The following is a 22,796-nucleotide window of genomic DNA, read 5'->3' as shown; positions in this document are numbered from 1 at the left end:
TCAAAAAAATGTCATTTCAAAGAACCTCTTTTTCTCTTGATGGAGTGAACTCGACCTATCTTTTCATCAAAAAAGTATCAAAAGATAGGAAAAGGCAAACCGATTCACCACTCCAATTTTTCAAATTCAAATCAGAAGAAACTTTCACTAAAATTAAACAAATAGGCATTAAAAAGATTGTTTGTGGAGCTAGGCATGTCATCTTTTTATTAAACAACGCCACTGCATTCGGATATAGACAAGAAAAAGAAGGCCATTTACTAATCCCTCGAATGGTTGAAATTCCGCTCTCGAACATTGAAGATGTTTATTGTGGGATTGATTTTACGTATTTTGTAATCAAAAAATCAAAATTTGAGCGTAGGATTGTTTCCTCTGGAGTTTCTTTTGAGGGAGAATATTCTGATGTCAAGTATTGGGATTATTCATGTGAGCAACTAATGGAATTTCCACCTTCTAATGAAATTATTCTCGATGTTAAAATTGTTGATTTGCAAGTAGCAATACTCACAAAGCATTTCAAGAATAATCAAAGATTTTGGTATTCGATAAGAGTCAGTAATGACGAGGTTGAACACATTAGAGATCGATATCTTATTAAGAGGGAACTTGGGGATAAATACAATAGAGCAGATTATTTATTTTTTAATGGGATGTACTTGATATTTCATGCTATAGATGGAAAAAATTTGGATAGTAATAATTCATATTTGGAATCTTCGTTCAGACAAGTATCAGATATGTGTGCGTTGGATCATGAAGGAGATTTATATTACGGTTTTAATATGTATCATAAGATTTACGACAGTATTGAAAAGATTGGTGACTGGGGAATTGCAGCTTTGACAAAGGAAGGTCAAGTTTTCACAAACTCTATTCGTTCAACATTTGAAAGATTAGAGTTTGAAAAGATGTTGACAGTTCCAGATAAGAAAAGATATGAAACAGACAGATCATGTTTCAGTATCGATATTTCATCGAGTCAAGAAGATATTTTCATTCTTGTGAAGAGAGGTTTAACTTCAAATCAAGTTCATCTATTTAAGGAAATCATTAGAAATGGTTCTTATCATGATGTAGTTTTCGAATTTGTGGAGTCTTTTGAACTAAACCAAGTTGTAACTATTGAAGAAAAAATTGAAATTCCCAACAAAAATCCCCAAAAACCAACAATGGGGTCTATTGGAGGTTTCTTTCTTTTCAACAATATCAAAAAAGAATGATTTTATTCACATTTCTAGGTTGTTAATTTCATAAAGGTGCAATCTTGAACCAAGTACAGATCTATTTCAAAATTACATGCTATGGAATGTAATGTTGCAACTCTTTCAGATCTTTTCAAGGGAAGAGAATGTAACATGTTCAATGCTCTGTCCCTGACAGGGATTGCTAAACTTCCACTAGAGGTCTTATCTACTAACAAATTCTTCAACCTAATAGACATCACACTAAAGTGTATGAAAATAATCAAATGAGTGGATTTAACTAATTGTTGAAGGAAATGAGTTCTTCTGAATATTTCGCTGGACAAATATTAGGTCAGGTTACTTTGCTACAGAATTTGAGTAGCTTTTCTCAAAACCATCATTGCTTCCTACAATCTTTCAACATGGTTTTATAAATCCATCTCACAATTGTTCTTCGAGGTGCCTCAATTACTAAAGTGAAAGAACGGTCTTTAAGAGCATAACTATGCATTTTTTTGGTTGAGATATTAAGTTTAACCGCCCAAATACCTAATTCAGATGATTGTTTGGAGATAAACAAGAAATTTGGTTGATCTTGATGGTAACTCGTGAGGGAAAGGTACATCCAAAATTCAAATGGTTATTGCCAAAACTCATCTCATTCACAATAAAAAGTTGTTGATATAGCATTGGCTGTATCGAGCAAGTTTCCAAAACGAAGTTGAAGCTCTAAAAACTTAATGTTTGAAAATTCCAAACAAGAAAAGAAATATAATCCTTATTCAAGGGTTAATTTGGTTACCAAGTTCAGTAAAATAATTTTCCAATTCTTGTGCTGATTTTGGTATTATTAACGTATCAGTGCCAACTGTTTGATCTTCAAATGAGACTTCCATTACAAATAGATACGCAACTCACTTTAGTTGCTTGCTCACACAATTTTATCAAAGCCTCCATTTTCCTTTCATCATCACTAATTCCGTAAAATATGTTCTGGAGCCTCTTCAGTGTATCACCATCTTCCTGGTTAAATGTTAGTTTTCTCCTCTTCATTTTTTCTCTTTCTTTTTAAAGCTTATTTTAATTTATCACTTTTGAGCGGTACCATCTTGCTTGCAATTGCTAAGGAACAATTAAGAGGAATTGAAATATGAGGTTGTCTGTCTGAGATTTCATAGAAATATTTCAAGCCTTGAGATAAGAAATCTTTCCTGGTCAAATTAAATGTCATGAGTGTCAATTAATGATGATGATAGTAAGGCATGAGATTTAATGGCCATCATTCCAAATGTTTGAGACTCTGAGTGCAACCAACCATTTTGAATAATCTTTCTTTAGGATTCATCACTTATGACAAACAATGGTTGCGATGATTGGTTGTTCCACTTTTGATTTTGTCAAATATCGTAGAAACAAATTGTTATCTGGTCTTTAAAAAGACAGCTCCTCATCATTGAACCGCACGAATATCATTGATTCTTTTGTTTCGGATAAAAAAAACAAGACGAAACCAAACATGCCGGCAAAAACAGCATCATTTGATCCTCGTAATTATTCTGTTGTCTATGAAGAGATGATAGAATCAAAGGAATCCAGAGAATGTTTTAGAAAATACTTGACAAACACAAGCTTAAGTGATGAAACTATCCTATTCCTAGACGAATTGGAATATTATAAGAAAGAATATGATAAATCCATTGCCGAAATAATGGAAATACTCAAGCTAGAGAATGACACACTAAATAACAGTGATTCCACATCATCCATAACAGAATTTTCTCGTCCAACAACTTTCAAGAAGAAATCACAACTAAAAAAAGTAACTAAACAACTGAGACGTATAACAGACAAGTCAAATTCGATATTTAATATTTATATTAAACCATCATCAGAGAAGGAATTAAATATTGGTCATATACAGAGAGAATTGTTGGGTAAACATGAAAAAATTCAAGAAAAGTTTGAAAATTTTACAAAATTAATATCAGAAAAGGAAACTCTAGGAAAGAGTGCATCTTCAGTTTCAATTAATGATACTGAATCATCTAATTCATCACAGGAAGGATCATTAGATTCCAATGAATCAAATTTGTATCCACTTTGTAGTGAAATTATTGAACTGTTGGATTATCAGAAATTATTTAATGAAGTTGAGTTGACTGTTCATATGGATTTGAAAATGGATCAATTTCCAAGATTTGTGAGAAGTCAATTCTTATTGAACTTTTTAAAAGAAAAGGGTGAAAATTTCACAAGAACCATTGCTATTGATTCTTCAAAGGGAGTCAATGTTGATTTGAGATTTAAACCAAACGATTTGATGGATAAGACAGTTTCTGATAATCATATTTACTTTGGTAAGTTTTATTTTCCATATTATTAATATATTGAACTATTTGTAATATTGTAATTTTCAATTGAAAAAATTCATTACAAAATAGGATTTACATTGGCTGAAGATACACCAGATTGGAAATTAATTCAAGATAAGAAACTCTATCAATCATACTGTTCTAAAACCCCATACGTATTCTCATCGAGTAGACTGAAAGGAATGCAACTCTTCAAATCAGTCATGTATTTACCCTATTCATTTGATGATGTTTGGGCAATGTGGGTTCATGGAGATAATCATATCAAGTTTGATCCACAAGCTCACACTGATTACCAGTTACATAAATATGTTCCACCATGTGAAGAAGGTCTGAAAGAGAATTCAGTTGACAAACCAATGTATGCCCTCCAATTACTTACAAGTGGATTGGATTACAAACTTCCGTTTGTGAAAAAGAGGTATTTCTGTATGACTGGAACAACGATTAAGGATCCATTCAATGATATGTACATGTACGTGATGCACACTGGAGATTTTTCACAGGACGAATTACCAAGGCAAGAAAATGGAATTGATGCTTTTGCATTGTCTTATTACATTTTCTATAAAATGTATGATAACATGACCAGATTGGTGCATGTCATGTATGGAGATGCTAATTTCAAGTACAATTCTAATCTTATTCTGGAAATGTTTTGGAAAAAGAGAACGAAGGATATTTATACTAAAATGGACAAACTAATGAATGAATTGACTGAGGGTGGAACTAAAAAATTACAACTTTCAGATAGTGTGGATGATCAGTGTTATGATAAGGCATGGAGAGATAATCAAAAATTATATCCAAACAGATCTTGGTATTTGGAATGGTCCAAATCGAATAGAGAAAAGAGAAAATCAACAGTTTTCAAAAAGGAATAAAATTTACAGTTTTGAAATTCCATAACCAACCATTAAAATCAAAACAACCATTGAGAGAGTCAATCTCAAATAGTTGATGGAATATTTGAATTTGTTTGCACTTTCATAACTGTCCTCCTTGTATTCATTCATTGATGTTTCATCTTGATTTTTGATTTCTGTAGATAGATTCTTTAAATCTTGGGCTGAGCTACAAAGAACTAGTGAGGTTTTAAGACCGAAATGGTCAGAGCAGAATAAATAGTCGTCTGTTTTGCAATCAATAATTCCTAATTGTCTCAATAAAGTAAACCACAATGGAGTTTGTAGGTTCGTTGTGGTCAACCCTTGTTTTCTATATGTTGAAATTGGTTCATGCCCAAACAACTCAACTTTAGAATTACAACCTAATAAACTTGAGGAGTTTACAATAATTCTGTCCAATCGCATTCTTCTCTTTTCAAAATTCAAAAATAGCATTTGAATGAGTGAATTATTGAGAGAATCGAATGTATATCCACGAAATAGACCATTGCTTCTAGTTTCTGTCCATAAATCTCTACAATTAATTGCTTCAATTGTCCTATCCTCGTGTTCTTCATGCAGATTTAAATCTCCTAAAACTACAACATTTTTAACATTTTTCAATAGTTCAGAATTTACCAATCTAGTCAATTCTTGCTTTCTAACTTGATCATTATGAGTAAAGGCACTTGTATGGGTTGCCACAATACCAATCCTTTCTTCTTCAATTCTTCTTCCATTTCCATCCACAGGAGTGAATGAACTATAAATAAAAGCTCTACTCTTATTAATACCCTCCATTTCAGTAAAATCTGGAGCAAATTTGGACAAGACAAGATTTCCCATTCTCTTTCCAATGCTCTTATTCACAGTTAATTCACTTTTCACATCACCATCTCTCTCCATAATATCACTAAAGTAATATTCGCTCTTGAAAAATTCATCATTTTCAATTAAATTTAAAAATCTTCCAGTAACTTCATTCAAAATGATAATGTCAAAATTTTCTCTTTTCAATAATTCAATGGTATGAATATGCCTTTCTTTTGCTCTCAATATTGATTGTAAAAAGAAAGGAACCAAATCAAATAACACATTAAATGTGCCAATTTTCAATCCAAATTCCCTTGTCAATTTATCAATTGAAAGAAATGAGGATGGAACTTGATTGAACTCTTCAATTTTTGAGTAACTCTTCCATTCTTGAGTTTGTGGGTCGAATTTGAATGTTTTCATTTTTTTTGATTTGCTTATAGATTACAAAGATCAGAGGTATTTCAATATTCTCCTCACAGATGAAACCTCATTAAATTTATTCTCCTTGAAATGTTGTACAACTCATTTAATTGTGCAACAGTTCATGGTTCAATATTCCTATGACGTAATTTATTTGTAGTTTACAATTATTTACAATGCAAAATTTCCTTGGACCAATATTTCTTAGATTTATGACACGTCTATTCCATTCACATGTGAAACAATATCATTGAGGATTAGCAGTTAATAAATATATGGCATAAATTTATTTTGTTTATCCTTTAAATCAAAGTTAGAAATCAGGAAATTCAACTCATCATTATATTCGAAATTATCATCATCTTCTATCATAGTGTCATTGAAATTTGGGGATTGTTCAAGATCGATTATGGTACATTCGTTGGTATTTTGTTGATTTGTGGAGGATGGTGGATTTTGTTTTGTTGTTTTACTTTGGTCACCTTGAGGGACTTCGGAAGATGTTTTTAATGTACTATTATTATTACTTTCGTTGCTACTATTATTACTAATTTTAATATTTTGAAGGGAGTGTATTATCATAGTTTGTGTTATATCAATAGTTAAATTAGATGTATCAATATTATTGGGTATTAATGTTAAATGTGTTTGTTCTTGTTCATATAATCCATCATCATAATACTTGTATTGTCGTGTTGTTGTTGTTGAACAATTATCGCACATAAAGTGAGAAGAATTACTAGAATCTAACAGTACAATATCACTCTCTAAATGATTCATCTTCAATGTTCTATTGTGGTGGTTATCTAAAACGTTCAATATTGACAGAGTTTCGGAGGGTATTGATGATCAAGCTTTGTTTCTTTCCAACTGAAGCAGGTTTGTGCCAATTTTTTTGTTTTAGCCTTCAATCCGATTGTGAATGGAAAATGTAATAATAATAATAGGTGGGTACTTTGAAGTTAGTAAAGGCTTTGATTTGGTGATACTTGATGAAGAATAATGGAAACCATCATCGGATGTTGTTATAACGATTTGTCAATAATATTTAATATTTAAATCTAAATATTTAATGTGTATTAATAAAAAATGAAAAAGTTTAATGCTAGCACAAGCCTCGGAAAGAAAATACTTTCAAATTTTGGAGTTTTTAATAATCATCATAATCATACTAAATTAATATTATTGAACAATAGAAATAAGCTTGTTGTTGGTAGTAGCAATTATCAAAATGTTCAAAATTATCATCAGACTTGCAACAAACAATTATTTCAAGCCTCATCCTATTACCGATCAAGTAATTCTTCCTCAAATAATAGAAAATATAAATCGGAATTTAGAAGGAAATTATTCTTATATGCTATAATGGCAGCCATTCCGTTACCTATTATTATAATGTTAATTTCTAGATATTTATTAAATAATTTAACTCAAGAGGAGCAACAAGTTTGGAATAATTTATTACAAATTATTGAAACTACCGAAGAAATTAATGAGAGCAATGAAAATATATATCAATTAAATTCAGATATTAATATTGAATTAATAGTTAGATATTGTGTTAATTTAGTTAAAAGTGAATGCAAACAATATAATTTTTTGGATAGCAACATTTCGACTATTGCTTTAGATCAGAGAGAAACTAAATCTCTAATCACCAAAACTGGAAGTGAATTCAAATTATATAATATGAAGGGAATTTTATTTTTCTACATTCCTATAATGACTGATAAAGGTGCCTGCTTGATTAAGGCAACCTATTTGGCTAATAATATTAATAGCAATATGAATAATAATAATTTATTCCCATATAAAATTCAATTATGCCAAATTAATTTACAAAATACAAAGCAAGGATTCAAGACTGTAATTAATGAGGAGGATGATCCAGCTATTTTATCTTTAAATCCTGACCAATTACAATATTTGTTTAGCAATTTAACAGATGAACTAAAATGTATAAAGATTCCAAACCAAACAATAGACGTTGCTTCTAATAGCAATCCGTTTATAGCCAGCTATAATTTCTATGAGTTTTCCAAAGCAACAACTGAATCTAATTTACCAGAGTTGAAACTAGTGAAATTGAAATAAGGAAATTTAAAATCGAGTTGTTACAAAGAAGGATGTAATAGAAGAGGAATCGAATATTATTAGCTTAACATTATTTATTGGAATTAATAAAAAATGGAGGCTTCGTTTTGAAAAGTTATCGAATAATAACAACAGAAATTGTGCAGAGAAAAATAGGTGAATATGGATTAATAACTGAAACAAAGTCTGTTCTGGGGCAATAGTTGAGAAGGGTACAGATATCAACTCTTCAACGTTGGTAATTCAAAACCGAAAATTAGATTTCTTTTTATTGAAAGCAGTTAATGAAATCGAGTTAATGCAGAAGAATTACTATTTTTTGAATAATGAAGACAAGCCACCAGATGCACCTGCACTCTTTTTAGGTGCGTTTGGATCCTTGATCTTGCCAGTCACAGCAAATCTGATTGCTTGGACTACAACATGGAAATCACCAAGATCTTTCTTAAGAGCAATCAAACAATCTTTTCCAGTCTTTGCTTCCTTCATTGCTTTTTCAACTGGTTTGATATCAACACTGTTATTGTGCAGGTAAAGGATTTTTTCCATCTTGGTGTCATAATGGACAACAACTTGGGATCTGTATTGTGCTCCCTTTGGATTGATTGAATCAAGATAACAGGTTTGAGTCACTTGGAGAGCATCTGCTTCAGATTTAACGTAAGGATTACCACCAGGCTCCTTGTATGAAATAACTTTATATCTGCCACCCATTTTTTTCTTCTTACTGGCCTTAAGAATGATTCAAAAAAGTTCAGTTAACAGCAAAATTGGAAGCTTGTGTGATGAACTTTATCAGCTCTTGCTGGTTTGATGATGCACTGGACAGTTGTATACAGTCCAAGCTGCTTTTGTCCAAATATGAGACTTCCTCATTTGGCGTTATTTGTGGCTTTTTGTAAGTGTTATTAATCTATTAAGCAAGTTGTGAACAATAAGAGAGCAATTTATTATTCAATCACTATCAATAGAAGGTGGTTGCAATGATTACTCTCTTAAAGAGATTGGAATCACACTGTATTTCTCAAAAGAAGAAAATAGTTGTCAAACACTTGAGACAAAATCAAAAGGATCCGATGAGACGGAATCGAACCGCCGACCACAGGATGACAGTTTTTCTTGCTACAGTCCCATGCTCTACCAGCTGAGCTATCATCGGTATATATTTTATATATTTCACATTTGATAATTAAATTAAAACCTTGAAATTCCTTTACTCCTACAAACTGTAAGCACTTCGATTACAGAAATTAACAGAATGAAATAGTTTGTTAATACTAGTAAATCAACTTGAACAAGAAGCAAAAATAAATTAAAAAAAATTAAAAAAAAATGCACATTGCAAGTGATGGAAGTTTCTTCCTGACAATCGAGGAAACAAACGAACAAAGAATAAAACTCGGATTAAAACCTCTCAAGGTCGGAAATGATACAAAAAATACTGTAATAGTAGATCAGAAGGAAGATGAAGCTTCGGAAATACAAAAAAGAATAGAATTAGCAAAGATAAAACGAAAAGAAAGAGAATTTAAAAGAAAACAAGGAATTGATTCTGATGATGAAAATCAAGAAGCAAAAGAAAAATTAAAAAAGGAGCAAAAAAAGAAAATATTAGCTTTTGAAGAGGAAGAGGAAGAATTACATAGACCAAATGCTAAAGTTTATGATCTTTCATCATCAAAACCAGCAATAGCTTCAGATTTTGAGGCTTTAAAGAAAAAGAAAGTTAAGAATATTCGAGTGAAGGAAAAAACATCACAAATTGGTGTAACGGATGATTTACTTCAGCTAATGGAAATGAATTCATCAATTGATGAAATCCACTTGGCAAAAAGATCTGAAAATAGACTTACTAAGAGAGAAGAGAAAAATCTATTGGAAGAAAAGGAAAAAGATAGAACCTATCAAGAAGCCATTGATAAAGCACAAGAAGAATCTATGGTGCTTCATGGATCTGATAAAATGCTTGTAGATGAGGATAATTTGAACATATCTGGAAAAATATTTGACTCTACAAAACACTTTGTAAAAACCCTAGCTGTAGAAAATGTAAAAACAGAGCCTCAAGATGCAACTATTAATAAGAGAAAAAGAAAGAATGTTTCAGTTAGATCAAAAGATGAGGAAAACAATGTAAACATGGATGTGGATGCTGATAATACTAATAGTGAAATATTGGATGTAAAACAAGAAATCAAAGAGGAAGAGGATGTAAAGAAAGATATAATTCAACCTGAAAACTTAGTCAAAGAACCTCTCGTTTCGGATGGCCTACTTGCCACCATTGAGTTTGCTAGTTTACAAGGGTTTTTGGAGGATAAAAGAGTTGGTAGAAGTAAGGATAGATCTCACATTGAAGAAAGACTTAAACCGACTGCTCTTGGATATGATGATGAGGCTGATTTTGTAATTGAACACTTGGACCGACATGGTAATTCATTGACACCAAAGGAGGCCTACAGAGAATTCTCACACAAATATCACGGTAATGCTCCAAAGAAAAAGAAATTAGCAAAAGAAAGAAAGAGAATGGAATTGAAGAAGAGAAGAAGTATGGGTGCAAGTGATGATTCATTGAGGGTGATGCAACATGTAATGAAGGAATCCCAACAACCTTTCATCGAACTGAACAAGGAAACTTTCAGTAAGACATTGGAGGTTAGAGCCCAATTACAAAAAGAAAACAAGCCAAAAAAGAAAAAGCAAAAGAAAGAGGAAGTAAAAGAAGAATAAGTTAATTTTCATTAGATATTGGTTCGGTTGTTTCTGGTTTCTGTTGTTGATGTGGTTTCGACTGGCTCAGTTTGCTCAGCAGTTGTAGTTATCTCAACATCAATGGATGGCGCAGTTGTTTGTACAACAGTTTCAACAGTAACAGTTTCAGTAATTTCATTGCTGGTTGTAATTATTGATTCAGTTACCTCGTTGGAGACTGGTGATTTAGTTTTGAGTAAGTGTGCTGGAAGTGGAGGAAGAGTTCTCTTGGTTTCAATTGTTGGAACAACGGAGACAATCTCAATTTCATGCATATCATCCTTAGTTACTGGACTTCGTTGTTTTGGTAACGTTGGAAGTGGGGGAAGTTGAAGTGGAGGAGCTTGTTGAACAGCTGTAACAGAATCCAAAACACCAGCAAGTGCATTAATGTAACTACTTGAAAAATGGTCGGCCACATACTTTTGACCAAAATTCAATTGTTCAAACTCTGAAGGTACACACTTCTTCATATAGGTTCTATCATTAATAGTTCTAAAATACAGAATATTCTCTGGTGAGTAAAGATGAACACCAGTAATGAATGATTTTGGAAGAGGTGGCAAATCTCTGTATATTGAACTTGTCTCTGTATCTTGTTCTTGATCATAGCTAGGATCAGAGGCCTCATCAATACCATCCATAACTGGACTAATATGACTACTAAAGAGTTGTTGATTTTCTGGTAATGTAGATGGGATACTGTCTTGATTTTCTGGTACTTCCACTTCTTGATCAATGTCTTGGTCAATTTCCTCTTGTTTTTCTTCATAATTTTCTGAAGCAGTCGGTTCTTGTTCAACTTGGTCTTTCTTTTCCTGTTGGTCATTTTCTTCTTTGGCTTTTTCTTCGTATTCCTTTACAAGATTGATGAAGAAATTTTCATCTTCTTCATCGATCTCATCTTCCTTGTATTCCTGAAGTTTGATTAATCTCTTTTTCACTAAGTTCTTTGGAAGTGGAGGAGGTGTTTTTTTTTGTTTTTTGGTAACAATAGGGTTGCTTTGAGCACCATTGACAATGTAATTGAACCCACTCTTGAAAGTGTTTTTTACATTGTTGAAAGCTCCATAAACACCATTTTGATCCATGAATTTATCGGTGCTCTTTATGAATTTCCCTAGTTGTGTTTCATTCATAACTTCTGATTTCCAATTCACCATTCTATTAGTTTTGAAATCTCTAAAACTTTCCACAGAAAATAGTGGAACAAAGTCATCCTGATTAATAAATGTGGTAATGTGACTCTTAACCAGATCAGATCTTGCAAGCTCATGAGAGAATATCTTTGGACAAGCAAATGCAAAACATTTAACATCTGGCATTTTAGGAATAATTAATAATGTTAATATAGAAGCAGTACCAGCACCTAAACTATGTCCGACCATTTCAAATGAATAATCAGTATATTCAGTTGCCAAATAATTTTCAATCTTTGGAATTATTTGATAATAGAACCAATAAGCTCTTTCAATCATACCAGAATGTACAAATTGGTTTGTAATATTTTCATTCTTAAAAGTTTCGCATTCAAAAGCAACAGCATCAGTATTCAAATCAGTCAACAAGTCATGGAAAGTTTTTGTTCCCTCGATGAGTAAGAGTAGCTTTTTCCTCTTTATATCCCTTACAATAGCATAGGCACTTCTTTCTGCATTACCTTTTGGCTCATACTCTAAAACATCTGCATAATCAAAACTTGTTTTGATAATAAAATTATCATATTCTTTAAATAAATATCTGATACACATGACATATTCCTTCCAAATCTCAACCGTTTCGAATGGGATCTCTTCATTATTATTATTTACAAAAACTTGTTTTTCATGATTAAATTTAAATGATTCATCAATCATGTATGAATAATCCTTGACAATTTTATCCTTTCTAAAATTTAAATAATAACCAAGACCAATAGAATCAGACCATTCCCAATCAGTATGTTTAATCATCTCCGATGCAATTTTAATTAAACTTTTAGTCTTGGCAAATTCTGTTTTTTTAAATTCCGATTCTTCTAACTTTTTCTCTTCATCAACAATTGTTTCAAAGGCTAATTTATCTCCATCTTCAAGACTTTGTTGTCTATGATGTTCATATAATACACTATGTTGATCATTGTACGGAAGAACGTTTTGTTTTTTAGACATTTTTTTTTTGTAATGTTTTGATATGATGAGTAAATTGGATCTTTATTAGAAGCATGATACGCCGAACATAACATAATATTCATTTTCATCATTCGAAGAGTTGAATCAAGTTAGAGTTTGACATCTTTAAGCCACAATTTTGAAGAGTTATAATGTTGGTGTTATGGATATGATCAAATTTACTATGTGGGTTTAGATCAAGTTTTGATAGGTTTGGAAACTATTTCATCCATGCAGGTTTTGCATCCATGAGAGCTTCATATTCTTCTTCATTAGGTTCCATGATTGCGTGCTCATAAGGAGCAAATGGTGAAGAACTTGGAGGTTTTGTTACTTCTGGTTGCTTTGGTGGTTTCTTTTTCTTAATTTCCTTAGCTCTTTCTTCTGGTTTAGTTTCAACAGTCGAAGCAGTCAGGCTGCAATTTTGGCAGGAATTTTGTTTCACCTTCTTATTGGAAGAATCCTTATCTTGATGAGTTCTCTTTTTACTTTCTGGAACAACAATTGTTTCCTTAGCTGGTTTCTTTCTTCTCATCATTTCTTTTTTGTTATTGACTTTCTTTTTTCTGAGGTTTTTTTAAATAGCGACATGGTTTGGCTGAGCTATTCTTATTTTATTGTTATTAATATAATTGTTATTTTTAACATTTATCGAATTTAGTTATTGAACAGTTGACATTTTGTTGACAGGTAGGTGGTCTTGAACATCTGACCTCTGACAAACAGCGGCATTGTCTTAGCCTCTCCATCACAAAATCTTATGAAGAACTGTGAAAAAGCTGGACATTCCCCTTCAATTTTTATGCAAGTCTTCACTTCATAAATCTCATCATGTTGTGACTTGCATTATGCCATACCAAACTTTCCAAGCACATTCTCGACAGAAGCATTATACCATTATATCAATTAAAACACCAATATTAATTGTGCTTGGAATTTTATGGGAATGGCTACCAATCCAAAATTGGGTGATGTTTGTGCGCGTAATATGTTGAGAGGTATCACCTTCATCAATGGTGAAAAAAGAGCGAAAAAAAGAATTTTCAATAATATCTGCTTGATTTTAATATTGTTGAATAGTAGCATTCATTTATTGATTGGAGGATATCTAGGGCAGTTGTATCATTCACTACTTGAATATTTACATAATATTTAGAGAACAAAATGCTACAAGATAATAGTAGTAGTGGTGGTGAGGGTAATGTTCAGCCTTCACAAATTCCGAATGTAAATTCATCATCACCCACAACAATCATCAATAGCAACAACAACAACAATACAACAATAACATCATCAAATATTGTTAATGCTACTAGTAATAGTATTTCATCTACGGAACAATTAAAAACAATACCGTCTTCTTTCAATAATAATATTAACAATAATAATACTGTTAGTAATGTAACAAGTACATCAAACAATGGTCGTAGGATGAGTATCAATCCAAATGTTTCTCCTCTTCTTATTAATAGTGTTACTCCTTCAAAAAGTAGTTCCAATATCAAACACTTGCTGACAACTACAAAGAGTTTACCCTATAATATGAATGATGATCATTTCCTACCATCACAAGATGATGAGGAATCTTTTGAAGATATGGAACCTCCTCACATTCTCTCTAGTTTTCATTCTTCTTCTAATCTTGAAAAGCAAACTATGGCATCAAGACTTCAAGACGAATACAAAGACTCTCCTACCTCCCCTACAATTACCTCTCCAGAAAGATTGAATAATCAAGCAACTTTTCCAACAAGGAATAATGATGTTGATGACTATAATGATGATGAGGAATATATTGTTGATTTTGGATCTGCATCAAGAATAATTCCATCCACTAATTCTAATATTCCCAAGACATTTATTGTACCATCAAAGAATATTAGTGCTAATTTACCTCCGAATGGATTTTTATCTGGAGCTTCTCCAATATTTGACCTTTCAACAACACTATCAAACAATCCGAGCTCTTTTGGTGGTGCTTCTGCTATGGTTTCTTCGAGTGCTGTTAGTAATACAGCAATGTTAAATAATATTAATTCAGAGGATGATATGTACTCTGTGGAAAATAATGCAAATAACTTTAGTTCTGGAAATTTATCAAGAACATCTTCTTTCAATGATTTGGAATCATTATATGAGGAAACAAACTCAACAGTATCGGATTTATATTCACATTCAGAATTTTCTGGATCACTTAATTCTTTTAAATTATCGAGTGAACAAAAGAGATTGGCTCAAAGTGAATTTTCTAAAAAACCAATTTATTTGGAATCAAATCCTGTACCAATGCTACCATCAACAAAACGAAAAGTTAAAAATTGGCTTTTCAAAAGAGGAAAGCAAAAAATGGAAGATCAAATGGCTCCAGAAGAAGACGAAAGGACAAATCATTCCCTATCTGAAAAGCTTAAAAAAGCCATGTTGTGGTGTGTTACAGGAAAATTTGAAATAGAAAAGAGATATGTAATCCCTTATCAAAAATTAACAAGAGAGGATAAGAATAGAGTTCACTCCTTACTTTTGGATTTAGGATATGCCTTGTCAATTTATGGATTACCTTCTAATAGAGTTGAATATCACTTGTCTTTGGTAAGCACATATTTTGGAATGGATGGTTATTTCTTCTGGTACGTATTATTTAAAATCTAGGAAGATTTTTATTAACAAATTTGAAAATAGTATTCCAACAGGTATTTGGTACAGTTTTGGTACAAAACCAAGAGATCCATCAAATGTGTCTTACTTTGTTAAAATTGAAAGTCAAACTACAGATTTAAACAAATTGACCAAATTGGATTCTATAGCTCACGATATTTCTGATGGTTTACTTCCATTGAAGGATGCTCAAGAAAAAATTGCTGAAGTTATTATGGAGCCTCCTATTTATTCACATCCAATGTTTACAGTTTTTAACATGTTTGTTTTTTGTGGATTCTATGTCATGTTGTGGAATGGAACTGTTGGAGAAGTTTTGACCTGTTTTATTGGTGGTATTATAATTGGTATATTCATGGTTTATGGTTCGAGGATTGCCTTCTTTTCAAACGTTTCAGTTATTGTGGCGAGTGTGGTTGGAGGGCTATGTGGAATTATATTCAAATTTATTTTGTGGGATGTTAGTTATGTGAGTGTGGTCCTGATTTGCCTTTGTTTGAGTTTTTATTATTTACCTGGTGTGACGATTATGATTGGTATTAATGAAATTCAGGCAAGATCTCTAGTTTCAGGTACATCCAGACTTGTCAGTGCATTTTCTACAGTTTTGAAATTGGGTTTCGGTTTACTTATTACTAATGGTATGGTTAATTTATTCCCTGCATTTGCAGCTAGTGAAAAAGTTGGCACAACAAGAACAGATCTTTCCTTGCCTATGCGTATTGTAGCCATTATTGTTCTTGCCATTGCTATTGGAATAGACGCTAAGGTACCAAAGTATTTCTTTACCTATTTTTGTCTAGTGGTTGTGACTCTTTCTGTTCACCTTACTGCATTCTATACCAGTAACGTATTGGGATCAGAATTGGGAACTGTCATTGCTGGTATTGTTGTAAGTATTTTTCACACATTCAATTGTTTTTAAACCGAATTATTATCATCATCTCTGACAGACTGGTGTTGGAAGTAATATTTATTCACTCATAACAAACCATCCACCACTCCTCATTAACTCTGTTGCAACTTTACTTTTGGTTCCTGGTTCTCTTTCATGGAGAGGTTTTTCTGCCTTTTTATCAAAAGATTCAGCCAGTGGTATTTATTTCATGACTGAGGTTTTTCTTATTGGTATGGCTATTTTCTGTAAGTTTTATTGAGATTTCAAAATTTACAAAATTTTATCTAGTTGGACTCACCATTGGAAACAGCTTAATTCCAATCAGACAGAGAATTAATCTCTAAAGTGGAGGCCATCCTAAACCTTGCCAACTAGCAATGGTTGGAAATGGTAAAGGTACACCACTTGCATCGTAGGCATTACAAACATAAAAACTCCCAAACACTTGTGGAATAGTAACTGGTGGAAAGGTTAGAAGTGGAGGAGGTGGAGGTGGCAAGGTTGTTCTCAGCAATGGATTTTGAAAATTGTTGCCATTTGGATAATAATTATTCACAAATCCATTCACTCCTAAAAAACTCAAATCTGAAAAGACAAGTACAATATTAAATAATAATATTAACATTGCCATCAAATTTACACAAGTATTAATTTTAAATATTATTAACAACATTTTAAAAATGTCGGATGATGATGACGTTGAGATAGTGGAGGTATCAAACGATGTTTTTAATGTTGCAGAAAAATTGAAAAACCAACTAAAAGATGCTCGTTTTCAATATGATAAATTAAAAGTCGGAAATTGTCCTAAACATGATCATTGTATTATTCTGGATCCTATACTTACAAATCAACGACCTATTAACAGATATTGTCATTCGGAAGAGGAATTGAGGAATATTACACCATTACCTGATAATGGGGAGAAACAAAGAGTAACTTTACTTTTTGATGAGTTAATTAAACTTTGGGAAATATTAATTGTCAATTTAAAAGAAGAATTACAGGAAAATTCTGCAAAAACATTGACAAAATTAATAGAACAAATCAAATTGGAAATAATTCAAGAATCTAAAAACATTTGCAGAGCACCTATTGCTTCTAAATTTATTGTAATAATATTGAATAATATTTCGATATTTGATGAATCATTTCTGAATGAGCTTTTTACAATTTGGGAACCTAGGATTTCAGAAATATTAAATAATTCCAAGAAATTTCCTATTGAAAAAAGGACGCTATATGATATTGAATTTTATTTTGGAAAGTTTCTTCTTAAGAAATTGAATTTAACCTCAGGCGAATCTCTAGATACTAAGATATTAGAAAAATCATTAATCGAAAATTACAACGAATTGAAATGTTATACTGAAGATCTCATAAAATAGTAAATGATTATTTCTTTTTAGCTTGCATTGCAGCAGCTGCTTTCTTTTTTTCTTCTTCTTCCCAATCCCATTCTTCATTCTTTGATGGACCACCTGCTTCTTGTTTAGTTTGATCTGTTACAGCCATAATACTATTATATTCAAATTGACAATTTGTCAAAACTCAAAACTTACAATCTTCTAGCAGTATCTCCAAGTTCAGAATCTTCCAATTTAGCAAAACTCTTCAAACAATAAGGTACAGCAGATGCCGATCCAAGATAAACACCTCCAATAAAGAATACTATATTTCAATAATTATAATAAAATCATTTTCAAAAAAACACATACAAGAAACAACAGCAATTCTACCCATTGGTTTTTGTGGTTTTTGATACTTTTTCACTAATTATTATCCACAACATCAATATTTCCGAAATTTTCCCTCACATCACACAATACTGTAGAAACTTACCAGCCCAAGCTAAAACACCTCCTGCAATCGTACCCGATAATAATCCTCTATATCCTGCAGTCCAAAAACAATCGGAAAGTACTGCTTTTTCTCTCTTTGTTAAAGTGTGGTCACCAACGCGGTCAATCATTTTTTTTTTAATTAATATTTATTTACACTTTCCAGAGAGAATATCATGAATACGAGTTAATACCTCATTGAGGAGGTGTAAATCTAATTCATGTGAGGATTGTTCTTTGATTTTGGATTTTTCCTTTTCTTGTGATTTCAATTCTTGAAGAGCTTGAATTTCTTCTGGTGTGAATTCTGATTCAAATTCATCCATTAGCTCATCATAATCTAAATCTTCCTCTTCTTCATCGCCTAGTTGCATTGCGTTGTGTTCTTGAATTACTTTGGTCAATTTTTCACATGCACTATTTAACTTGTTGAGAACTTTTTCTTCCATCTTTGAGACTATTTCTGAATCAAGTACACCAGTTACATTAGGCTCACTATCTCTCAACAATAAAAAGTAATATAAATTCAATGCTCTGAGAATTACTTGAATATTGTCACTATCAAATGGATCTTCAACATATTTTTCCAAAAGTTCAATAATTAAATTTGGTATTTTGTGTGGCACCAAGAATGCCTTGGAATCTTTTGCAAAAAGTCTAATGTCTCTCACAGTCTCAGAGTCATAATTGATCTTTGGAGCTGTGTTTGGAGCAAATTTTGAAAAATAATTCTGAGTTTCTGAATTGGCCTTATTATTTTTCAAAAATTCGTTCACTTCTTCCAATTTGGGTGGCTCTATAGGATTATATTCATTCAACTCTCTCAGAGTTTCAATTTTCTTCTTGTCTATTCTTTGGAAAACAGCATTATATTCTAGAATTATTTCCTCTTTCAATCTGTCTAATATGATTGCTACCAAGTAAGGGTATGGACACTTATTCATGATGTGATACAAGATGTTAAATCTATCCTCATCGTTAAATCTCGTTATAAAATCTTGGAAAACCTTATATGCCATAGTTCTCAAGTTATTGTTTGGGCAAACAGTCATAAACGAAATAAGTGATTGAGCCAAATCAAAGTAAGAAGCCAAATCGTATTCTGGGACACCAAGTTTGATAACAAGTGACCCTTTCTTCTTGATATTGTTTTCGAATAACTTTCTTAAAATAGAAAGAGCTGCTGTGGCAAAACCAGCCATCCCAGATTGTAACATTATTTCGGTATAATATTTACACATGATAAATATATACAAATCAGATAGAATAAACAATGAATAATGCTTTCTTTCAATTGCCTTATCTAAAAGCAAATAAATAAAAATACCCAATCCTCTATTATCCCAAAAGACAAAATTTTTGATATCCTCCTCTTCATCATCTTCACTCATTTCCTCATCCTCATCTTCTTCATCAATTTGATCATCTTTAGAGTTATTGACATCCGACCATGCTTTAAATCTCTTACTATATTCCACAATATCATTGAATGTTCGTTTGCATGCTGTAATTGATTGCATTACCTTCAGTAGTGTACCATTTTCTGTACAAATTTGTACCAGATTTTCATTGGAATAAATTTTGGCCAATATGGTAAAGCATATTTGCAAGAAGCAGTCACTCTCTCTTTTTAAATGAATTTTTTGTGAGATAGAGTCAGAAGATTTCTTTTCAAATATCGATGAACATGCCGAAAGTAAGCAATCCACCAAACAAGTCGAATATCCCAAAAAATTTCTATCCAAAGCCATCTTTTTATCAGCTTCCGATTTCATCATTTCCTCATCTCCATATGCTTCATTTTGAATAGTCTCCACTCTAGTTGAGCACACATTAGAGAAGGTATAATCTAATACTTTAAAAAAGAACCATCTCTTTTCAGTTTCAGGTAATCTTGATAAATTTTCAAATAATAACTTGAGTAAGAATAAATTATGATCCAAAATAGCTTGATTATTGAAATCAGCTGGTCCGAAATTCAGAATATCTATCTGATGGAAATCGTTCACTCTTCTAATATTTACAGTGTTTGCTGTTAATGCTTCTGATAATAAAGATTGAACTTCTTTTGGTGATGAATGATTATAAATTGCTTCAACAAATTCAATAACAACTTGTAATTCCTCATCCAATTTTTGTTGTCTCATGAATAAAGTCAAGGAAACGGATGGGTTGAATACTTCAAAACATAAATCATATAAAATCAGAGGAAGTGATGGATTTTGCAACAAGGATTTAATCATCCAAACTGAAGGTTGAATATTTAGAGATACAATATTAGGAATTAAATTATCTTGAACCAAGGATTCGATTTCCTTCCTTGTTTCTTCATTGAAAAGAATTGTTTGTAATTTGTGGCAGATATGAGCATATTCCTCGCTAACAAGATCTTGTTGATGTCCATGATGATGATGATCACAAGAAGAGTGATCCGATGATGAACAACATGAAGTAGTGTTGTTTGTTAACATTTTTTTCGCGCCTTTATTTAAAATTAATTCTACAAAAAAATGTCTTTAGGTGCTGTTGTGAAGGACGATTTTGAGGTTTGTATTTTGATGAAGGACTTTCATACAAACTGAATACAGTCTTCAGTTGCTATTGATGATTCAAAAATTAAATTAATAATAAGAGAAAATTTATTAACTGTTTTAAAGGATGCACAATACCATGCTCAAAAAGTGGATACATGGACTTCAACATTACTTGAAGGAATATTAAAGGGTTTACAGAATAATCAAGAACAAATGTTACTGCCTGATAGTAACGGAAAAGTGAATGGAAAACCCTATAAATATGTTGTAACGTGTATAATTATGCAAAGAACTGGAGCTGGTCTTCACTCATCATGCGTAGCTCACTGGGAAGGTCAATCAACTGATCAAATGATTTCCGAATGTTGGAATAATGACACAATCCACTGTGTTACTACTGTTTTTGCAGTTAGAGTGTAGATTAGCTGTGTATATAAATTTTAGAGTTGTACAGCTTTTCTTTCATCTTCCTCTTCGTCTTGCTCAATTTCAACTTCGGATGGTTTTTCTACAGTAGGAAGAGGTGTTTTGTTGACTTTTGGCATATTTTCCTTTAACAATTGTGCTTCCAATTCGTTCAAATCTTCTTCAACATCAGTAAGATCTTCAGGTGTAAGACTTTCACTCAAGATTCTACTGACTTCTTCTTGATATTGAATTGCTTCACGTGTTTCGTCCATCAATTTTTCAATATCTTCCAATGATCCCATTTCCTTTTGTAAAGTATCCAAAGCTTGTTTTCCTTGTTTAAGTCCATCCAAAATTTGTTTTTCAATTTGAGCAAATTCTAATTGATCAACCATTTGTTGGAGATTATCTAATTGTTTATGAGTTTTTTCTAATAAACTTTCTTGATACTTTTTCTTCTTTAAAGCCAACATGGCCAAATCCTTCTTTCCTTCTTGTACCAATTGTTTGGCCACATCTCGTTCTTTCTGAATAACTGTTTGTAATTTCTTTTGGTAGACCTTGATTTTGTCACGTTGAGTTTTTAATTCTAGAACAGCCTTGTCCTGTTCACTGACTTTTGTTTCCTTCTTATGAAAAAGCGAAAAGATAGCACCCATGATGTTATTTAATGATGGAGAAGTTGGTGATGATAAATCAGAATTTTGATTATTTAATGATGGAGATCTTGGAGATGATTTCAAGGATTTTTTATCAATTAAAACCCAATCCGAAGCTGATGGTGCTGTTGATGTTGAAGTTGTCGATAAAGACGAGGACGTTCGTGAGAGAGACGATGAAGGTTTCACTTTTTTTATTTTAGCAGTTTAGATTTTTTACAACAATGAAAAATAACAAACACGTATTTTCAAATAACAGGGTTGGATAAATAATTTTGTAATTGATCAAGGGTGTTTAACATTTGATTGAGGTCTTGAATAGAAAATCCCTTATCTTGAAAATATGGGTTTAATCCATCCGAAAAGTTGTTTCTCACTGCTTGTCTCAATTCAAAAGTTGTTGGCATTTCGTCTTGCTCTGAAATACTTGAAATTGGATCAATATTGAGGGCAGCATTGATGGATCGACAACAATGATCGCACAATAACCAAACTCTAATTAATGTTGCTATCGTTCCTTTCCAATAAGTATCCTCAAGAATTTCATTCTTAATATTTTCCCACCTAGATTTTTCAAATTCATTAGAGATGGTTTTTCCAACTAGACTGACATTGAGGTTTCGGAGAAGTCCAACTGACTTTTCTTCAAATACATATCGAACAATTAAACTACTCAAACTTTGTAAAATTGAACTCAATGTCAGAGATTGATTAAAGCATTGGATTCTGACAGATTTTCTTTGTTCCAATCTCTGAATAAGGGGGCCAAGTGCATGCAACATCTTTGCTTTATCATTATCACTCAATAGAAGTGCGTTCATTTTTTTATGATATCTTAATCGAGCGCACATCAAAATCAATTACTTCAATGGGGCTAGACAAGAGAGAAAAAGTTCCCGCCTTAATTTAAATTATGTAAAAAAAATGAGAAATGAAAAACTGAACATGCCCGCAAAACTTATTCCAATAGGGAGAAAGGGTACGTTACTTTTTGATCAAAAAGAACAAATATTGAGGAATTAATTATTATAATTTAGAATTATTGGAGTGGGTGAATGCTATACTGGAAACAGCTTATACAAAATTGGAGGAATTTAGTGATGGCGTTGCTTATATTTTGT

At 32.0% G+C, this 22,796-nt stretch overlaps 12 protein-coding genes and 1 non-coding gene across 13 annotated transcripts; 6 read left to right on the top strand and 7 right to left on the bottom strand.

Annotated features, from left to right (window-relative positions):
• Nucleotides 1-8: 8 nt before the first annotated feature.
• NAEGRDRAFT_65645 (uncharacterized protein) lies at nucleotides 9-1,223 on the top strand (the record flags this gene model as incomplete). Its single annotated transcript, XM_002679012.1, has 1 exon — nucleotides 9-1,223. The coding sequence occupies one exon, from the start codon at nucleotides 9-11 to the stop codon at nucleotides 1,221-1,223; it is 1,215 nt and encodes a 404-aa protein (XP_002679058.1).
• A 1,469-nt stretch (nucleotides 1,224-2,692) lies between these two features.
• NAEGRDRAFT_57570 (uncharacterized protein) lies at nucleotides 2,693-4,460 on the top strand. The gene is made up of 2 exons (XM_002679011.1): nucleotides 2,693-3,544; nucleotides 3,629-4,460. Exons 1-2 carry the CDS (start codon nucleotides 2,704-2,706, stop codon nucleotides 4,441-4,443), a joined length of 1,656 nt encoding a protein of 551 aa, XP_002679057.1. The 5' UTR covers nucleotides 2,693-2,703; the 3' UTR covers nucleotides 4,444-4,460.
• Nucleotides 4,461-4,643: 183 nt separating this feature from the next.
• Nucleotides 4,644-5,682, bottom strand: NAEGRDRAFT_65643 (uncharacterized protein; the record flags this gene model as incomplete). Its single annotated transcript, XM_002678905.1, has 2 exons — nucleotides 4,644-4,691; nucleotides 4,852-5,682. The coding sequence occupies 2 exons, from the start codon at nucleotides 5,680-5,682 to the stop codon at nucleotides 4,644-4,646; spliced, it is 879 nt and encodes a 292-aa protein (XP_002678951.1).
• A 264-nt stretch (nucleotides 5,683-5,946) lies between these two features.
• Nucleotides 5,947-8,490, bottom strand: NAEGRDRAFT_57569 (uncharacterized protein; the record flags this gene model as incomplete). Its single annotated transcript, XM_002678904.1, has 2 exons — nucleotides 5,947-6,488; nucleotides 8,127-8,490. 2 exons carry the CDS (start codon nucleotides 8,488-8,490, stop codon nucleotides 5,947-5,949), a joined length of 906 nt encoding a protein of 301 aa, XP_002678950.1.
• Nucleotides 8,491-8,848: 358 nt separating this feature from the next.
• On the bottom strand, nucleotides 8,849-8,935 carry NAEGRDRAFT_t215. The gene has a single exon. It is a non-coding gene; the product is annotated as a tRNA-Tyr (tRNA).
• Nucleotides 8,936-9,108: 173 nt separating this feature from the next.
• NAEGRDRAFT_57568 (uncharacterized protein) lies at nucleotides 9,109-11,754 on the top strand (the record flags this gene model as incomplete). The annotated part of the gene is made up of 2 exons (XM_002679010.1): nucleotides 9,109-10,261; nucleotides 11,729-11,754. The coding sequence occupies 2 exons, from the start codon at nucleotides 9,109-9,111 to the stop codon at nucleotides 11,752-11,754; spliced, it is 1,179 nt and encodes a 392-aa protein (XP_002679056.1).
• A 1,146-nt stretch (nucleotides 11,755-12,900) lies between these two features.
• Nucleotides 12,901-13,218, bottom strand: NAEGRDRAFT_65638 (uncharacterized protein; the record flags this gene model as incomplete). The annotated part of the gene is made up of 1 exon (XM_002678903.1): nucleotides 12,901-13,218. One exon carries the CDS (start codon nucleotides 13,216-13,218, stop codon nucleotides 12,901-12,903), a length of 318 nt encoding a protein of 105 aa, XP_002678949.1.
• Nucleotides 13,219-13,844: 626 nt separating this feature from the next.
• NAEGRDRAFT_79140 (uncharacterized protein) lies at nucleotides 13,845-16,757 on the top strand (the record flags this gene model as incomplete). Its single annotated transcript, XM_002679009.1, has 4 exons — nucleotides 13,845-15,307; nucleotides 15,360-16,227; nucleotides 16,289-16,478; nucleotides 16,690-16,757. The coding sequence occupies 4 exons, from the start codon at nucleotides 13,845-13,847 to the stop codon at nucleotides 16,755-16,757; spliced, it is 2,589 nt and encodes an 862-aa protein (XP_002679055.1).
• A 125-nt stretch (nucleotides 16,758-16,882) lies between these two features.
• NAEGRDRAFT_57566 (uncharacterized protein) lies at nucleotides 16,883-17,621 on the top strand (the record flags this gene model as incomplete). The annotated part of the gene is made up of 1 exon (XM_002679008.1): nucleotides 16,883-17,621. Exon 1 carries the CDS (start codon nucleotides 16,914-16,916, stop codon nucleotides 17,619-17,621), a length of 708 nt encoding a protein of 235 aa, XP_002679054.1. The 5' UTR covers nucleotides 16,883-16,913.
• Nucleotides 17,622-18,223: 602 nt separating this feature from the next.
• Nucleotides 18,224-20,545, bottom strand: NAEGRDRAFT_65636 (uncharacterized protein; the record flags this gene model as incomplete). Its single annotated transcript, XM_002678902.1, has 1 exon — nucleotides 18,224-20,545. One exon carries the CDS (start codon nucleotides 20,543-20,545, stop codon nucleotides 18,224-18,226), a length of 2,322 nt encoding a protein of 773 aa, XP_002678948.1.
• Nucleotides 20,546-20,698: 153 nt separating this feature from the next.
• On the top strand, nucleotides 20,699-21,028 carry NAEGRDRAFT_32371 (uncharacterized protein; the record flags this gene model as incomplete). Its single annotated transcript, XM_002679007.1, has 1 exon — nucleotides 20,699-21,028. A coding segment is annotated over one exon (330 nt), but the record flags the coding sequence as incomplete, so codon positions are not given.
• Nucleotides 21,029-21,075: 47 nt separating this feature from the next.
• Nucleotides 21,076-21,675, bottom strand: NAEGRDRAFT_4284 (uncharacterized protein; the record flags this gene model as incomplete). The annotated part of the gene is made up of 1 exon (XM_002678901.1): nucleotides 21,076-21,675. A coding segment is annotated over one exon (600 nt), but the record flags the coding sequence as incomplete, so codon positions are not given.
• A 174-nt stretch (nucleotides 21,676-21,849) lies between these two features.
• Nucleotides 21,850-22,496, bottom strand: NAEGRDRAFT_79139 (uncharacterized protein; the record flags this gene model as incomplete). The annotated part of the gene is made up of 1 exon (XM_002678900.1): nucleotides 21,850-22,496. The coding sequence occupies one exon, from the start codon at nucleotides 22,494-22,496 to the stop codon at nucleotides 21,924-21,926; it is 573 nt and encodes a 190-aa protein (XP_002678946.1). The 3' UTR covers nucleotides 21,850-21,923.
• Between the last annotated feature and the right edge of the window lie 300 nt (nucleotides 22,497-22,796).

The sequence above is a fragment of the Naegleria gruberi genome (genome assembly GCF_000004985.1).
Source record: "Naegleria gruberi genomic scaffold NAEGRscaffold_15, whole genome shotgun sequence".
Lineage (NCBI taxonomy): Eukaryota > Heterolobosea > Eutetramitea > Acrasida > Naegleriidae > Naegleria > Naegleria gruberi.
The sequence above is the reverse complement of the archived record's forward strand: the minus strand, read 5'-3'. Positions and strand labels throughout refer to the sequence as shown.

Coding starts and splice junctions, on each gene's coding strand:
- NAEGRDRAFT_57570 (XM_002679011.1), top strand. CDS start 2,704: ATGCCGGCAAAAACAGCATCATTTGATCCTCGTAATTATTCTGTTGTC. Junction 3,545..3,628: donor TGATAATCATATTTACTTTG/GTAAGTTTTATT, acceptor ATTACAAAATAG/GATTTACATTGGCTGAAGAT.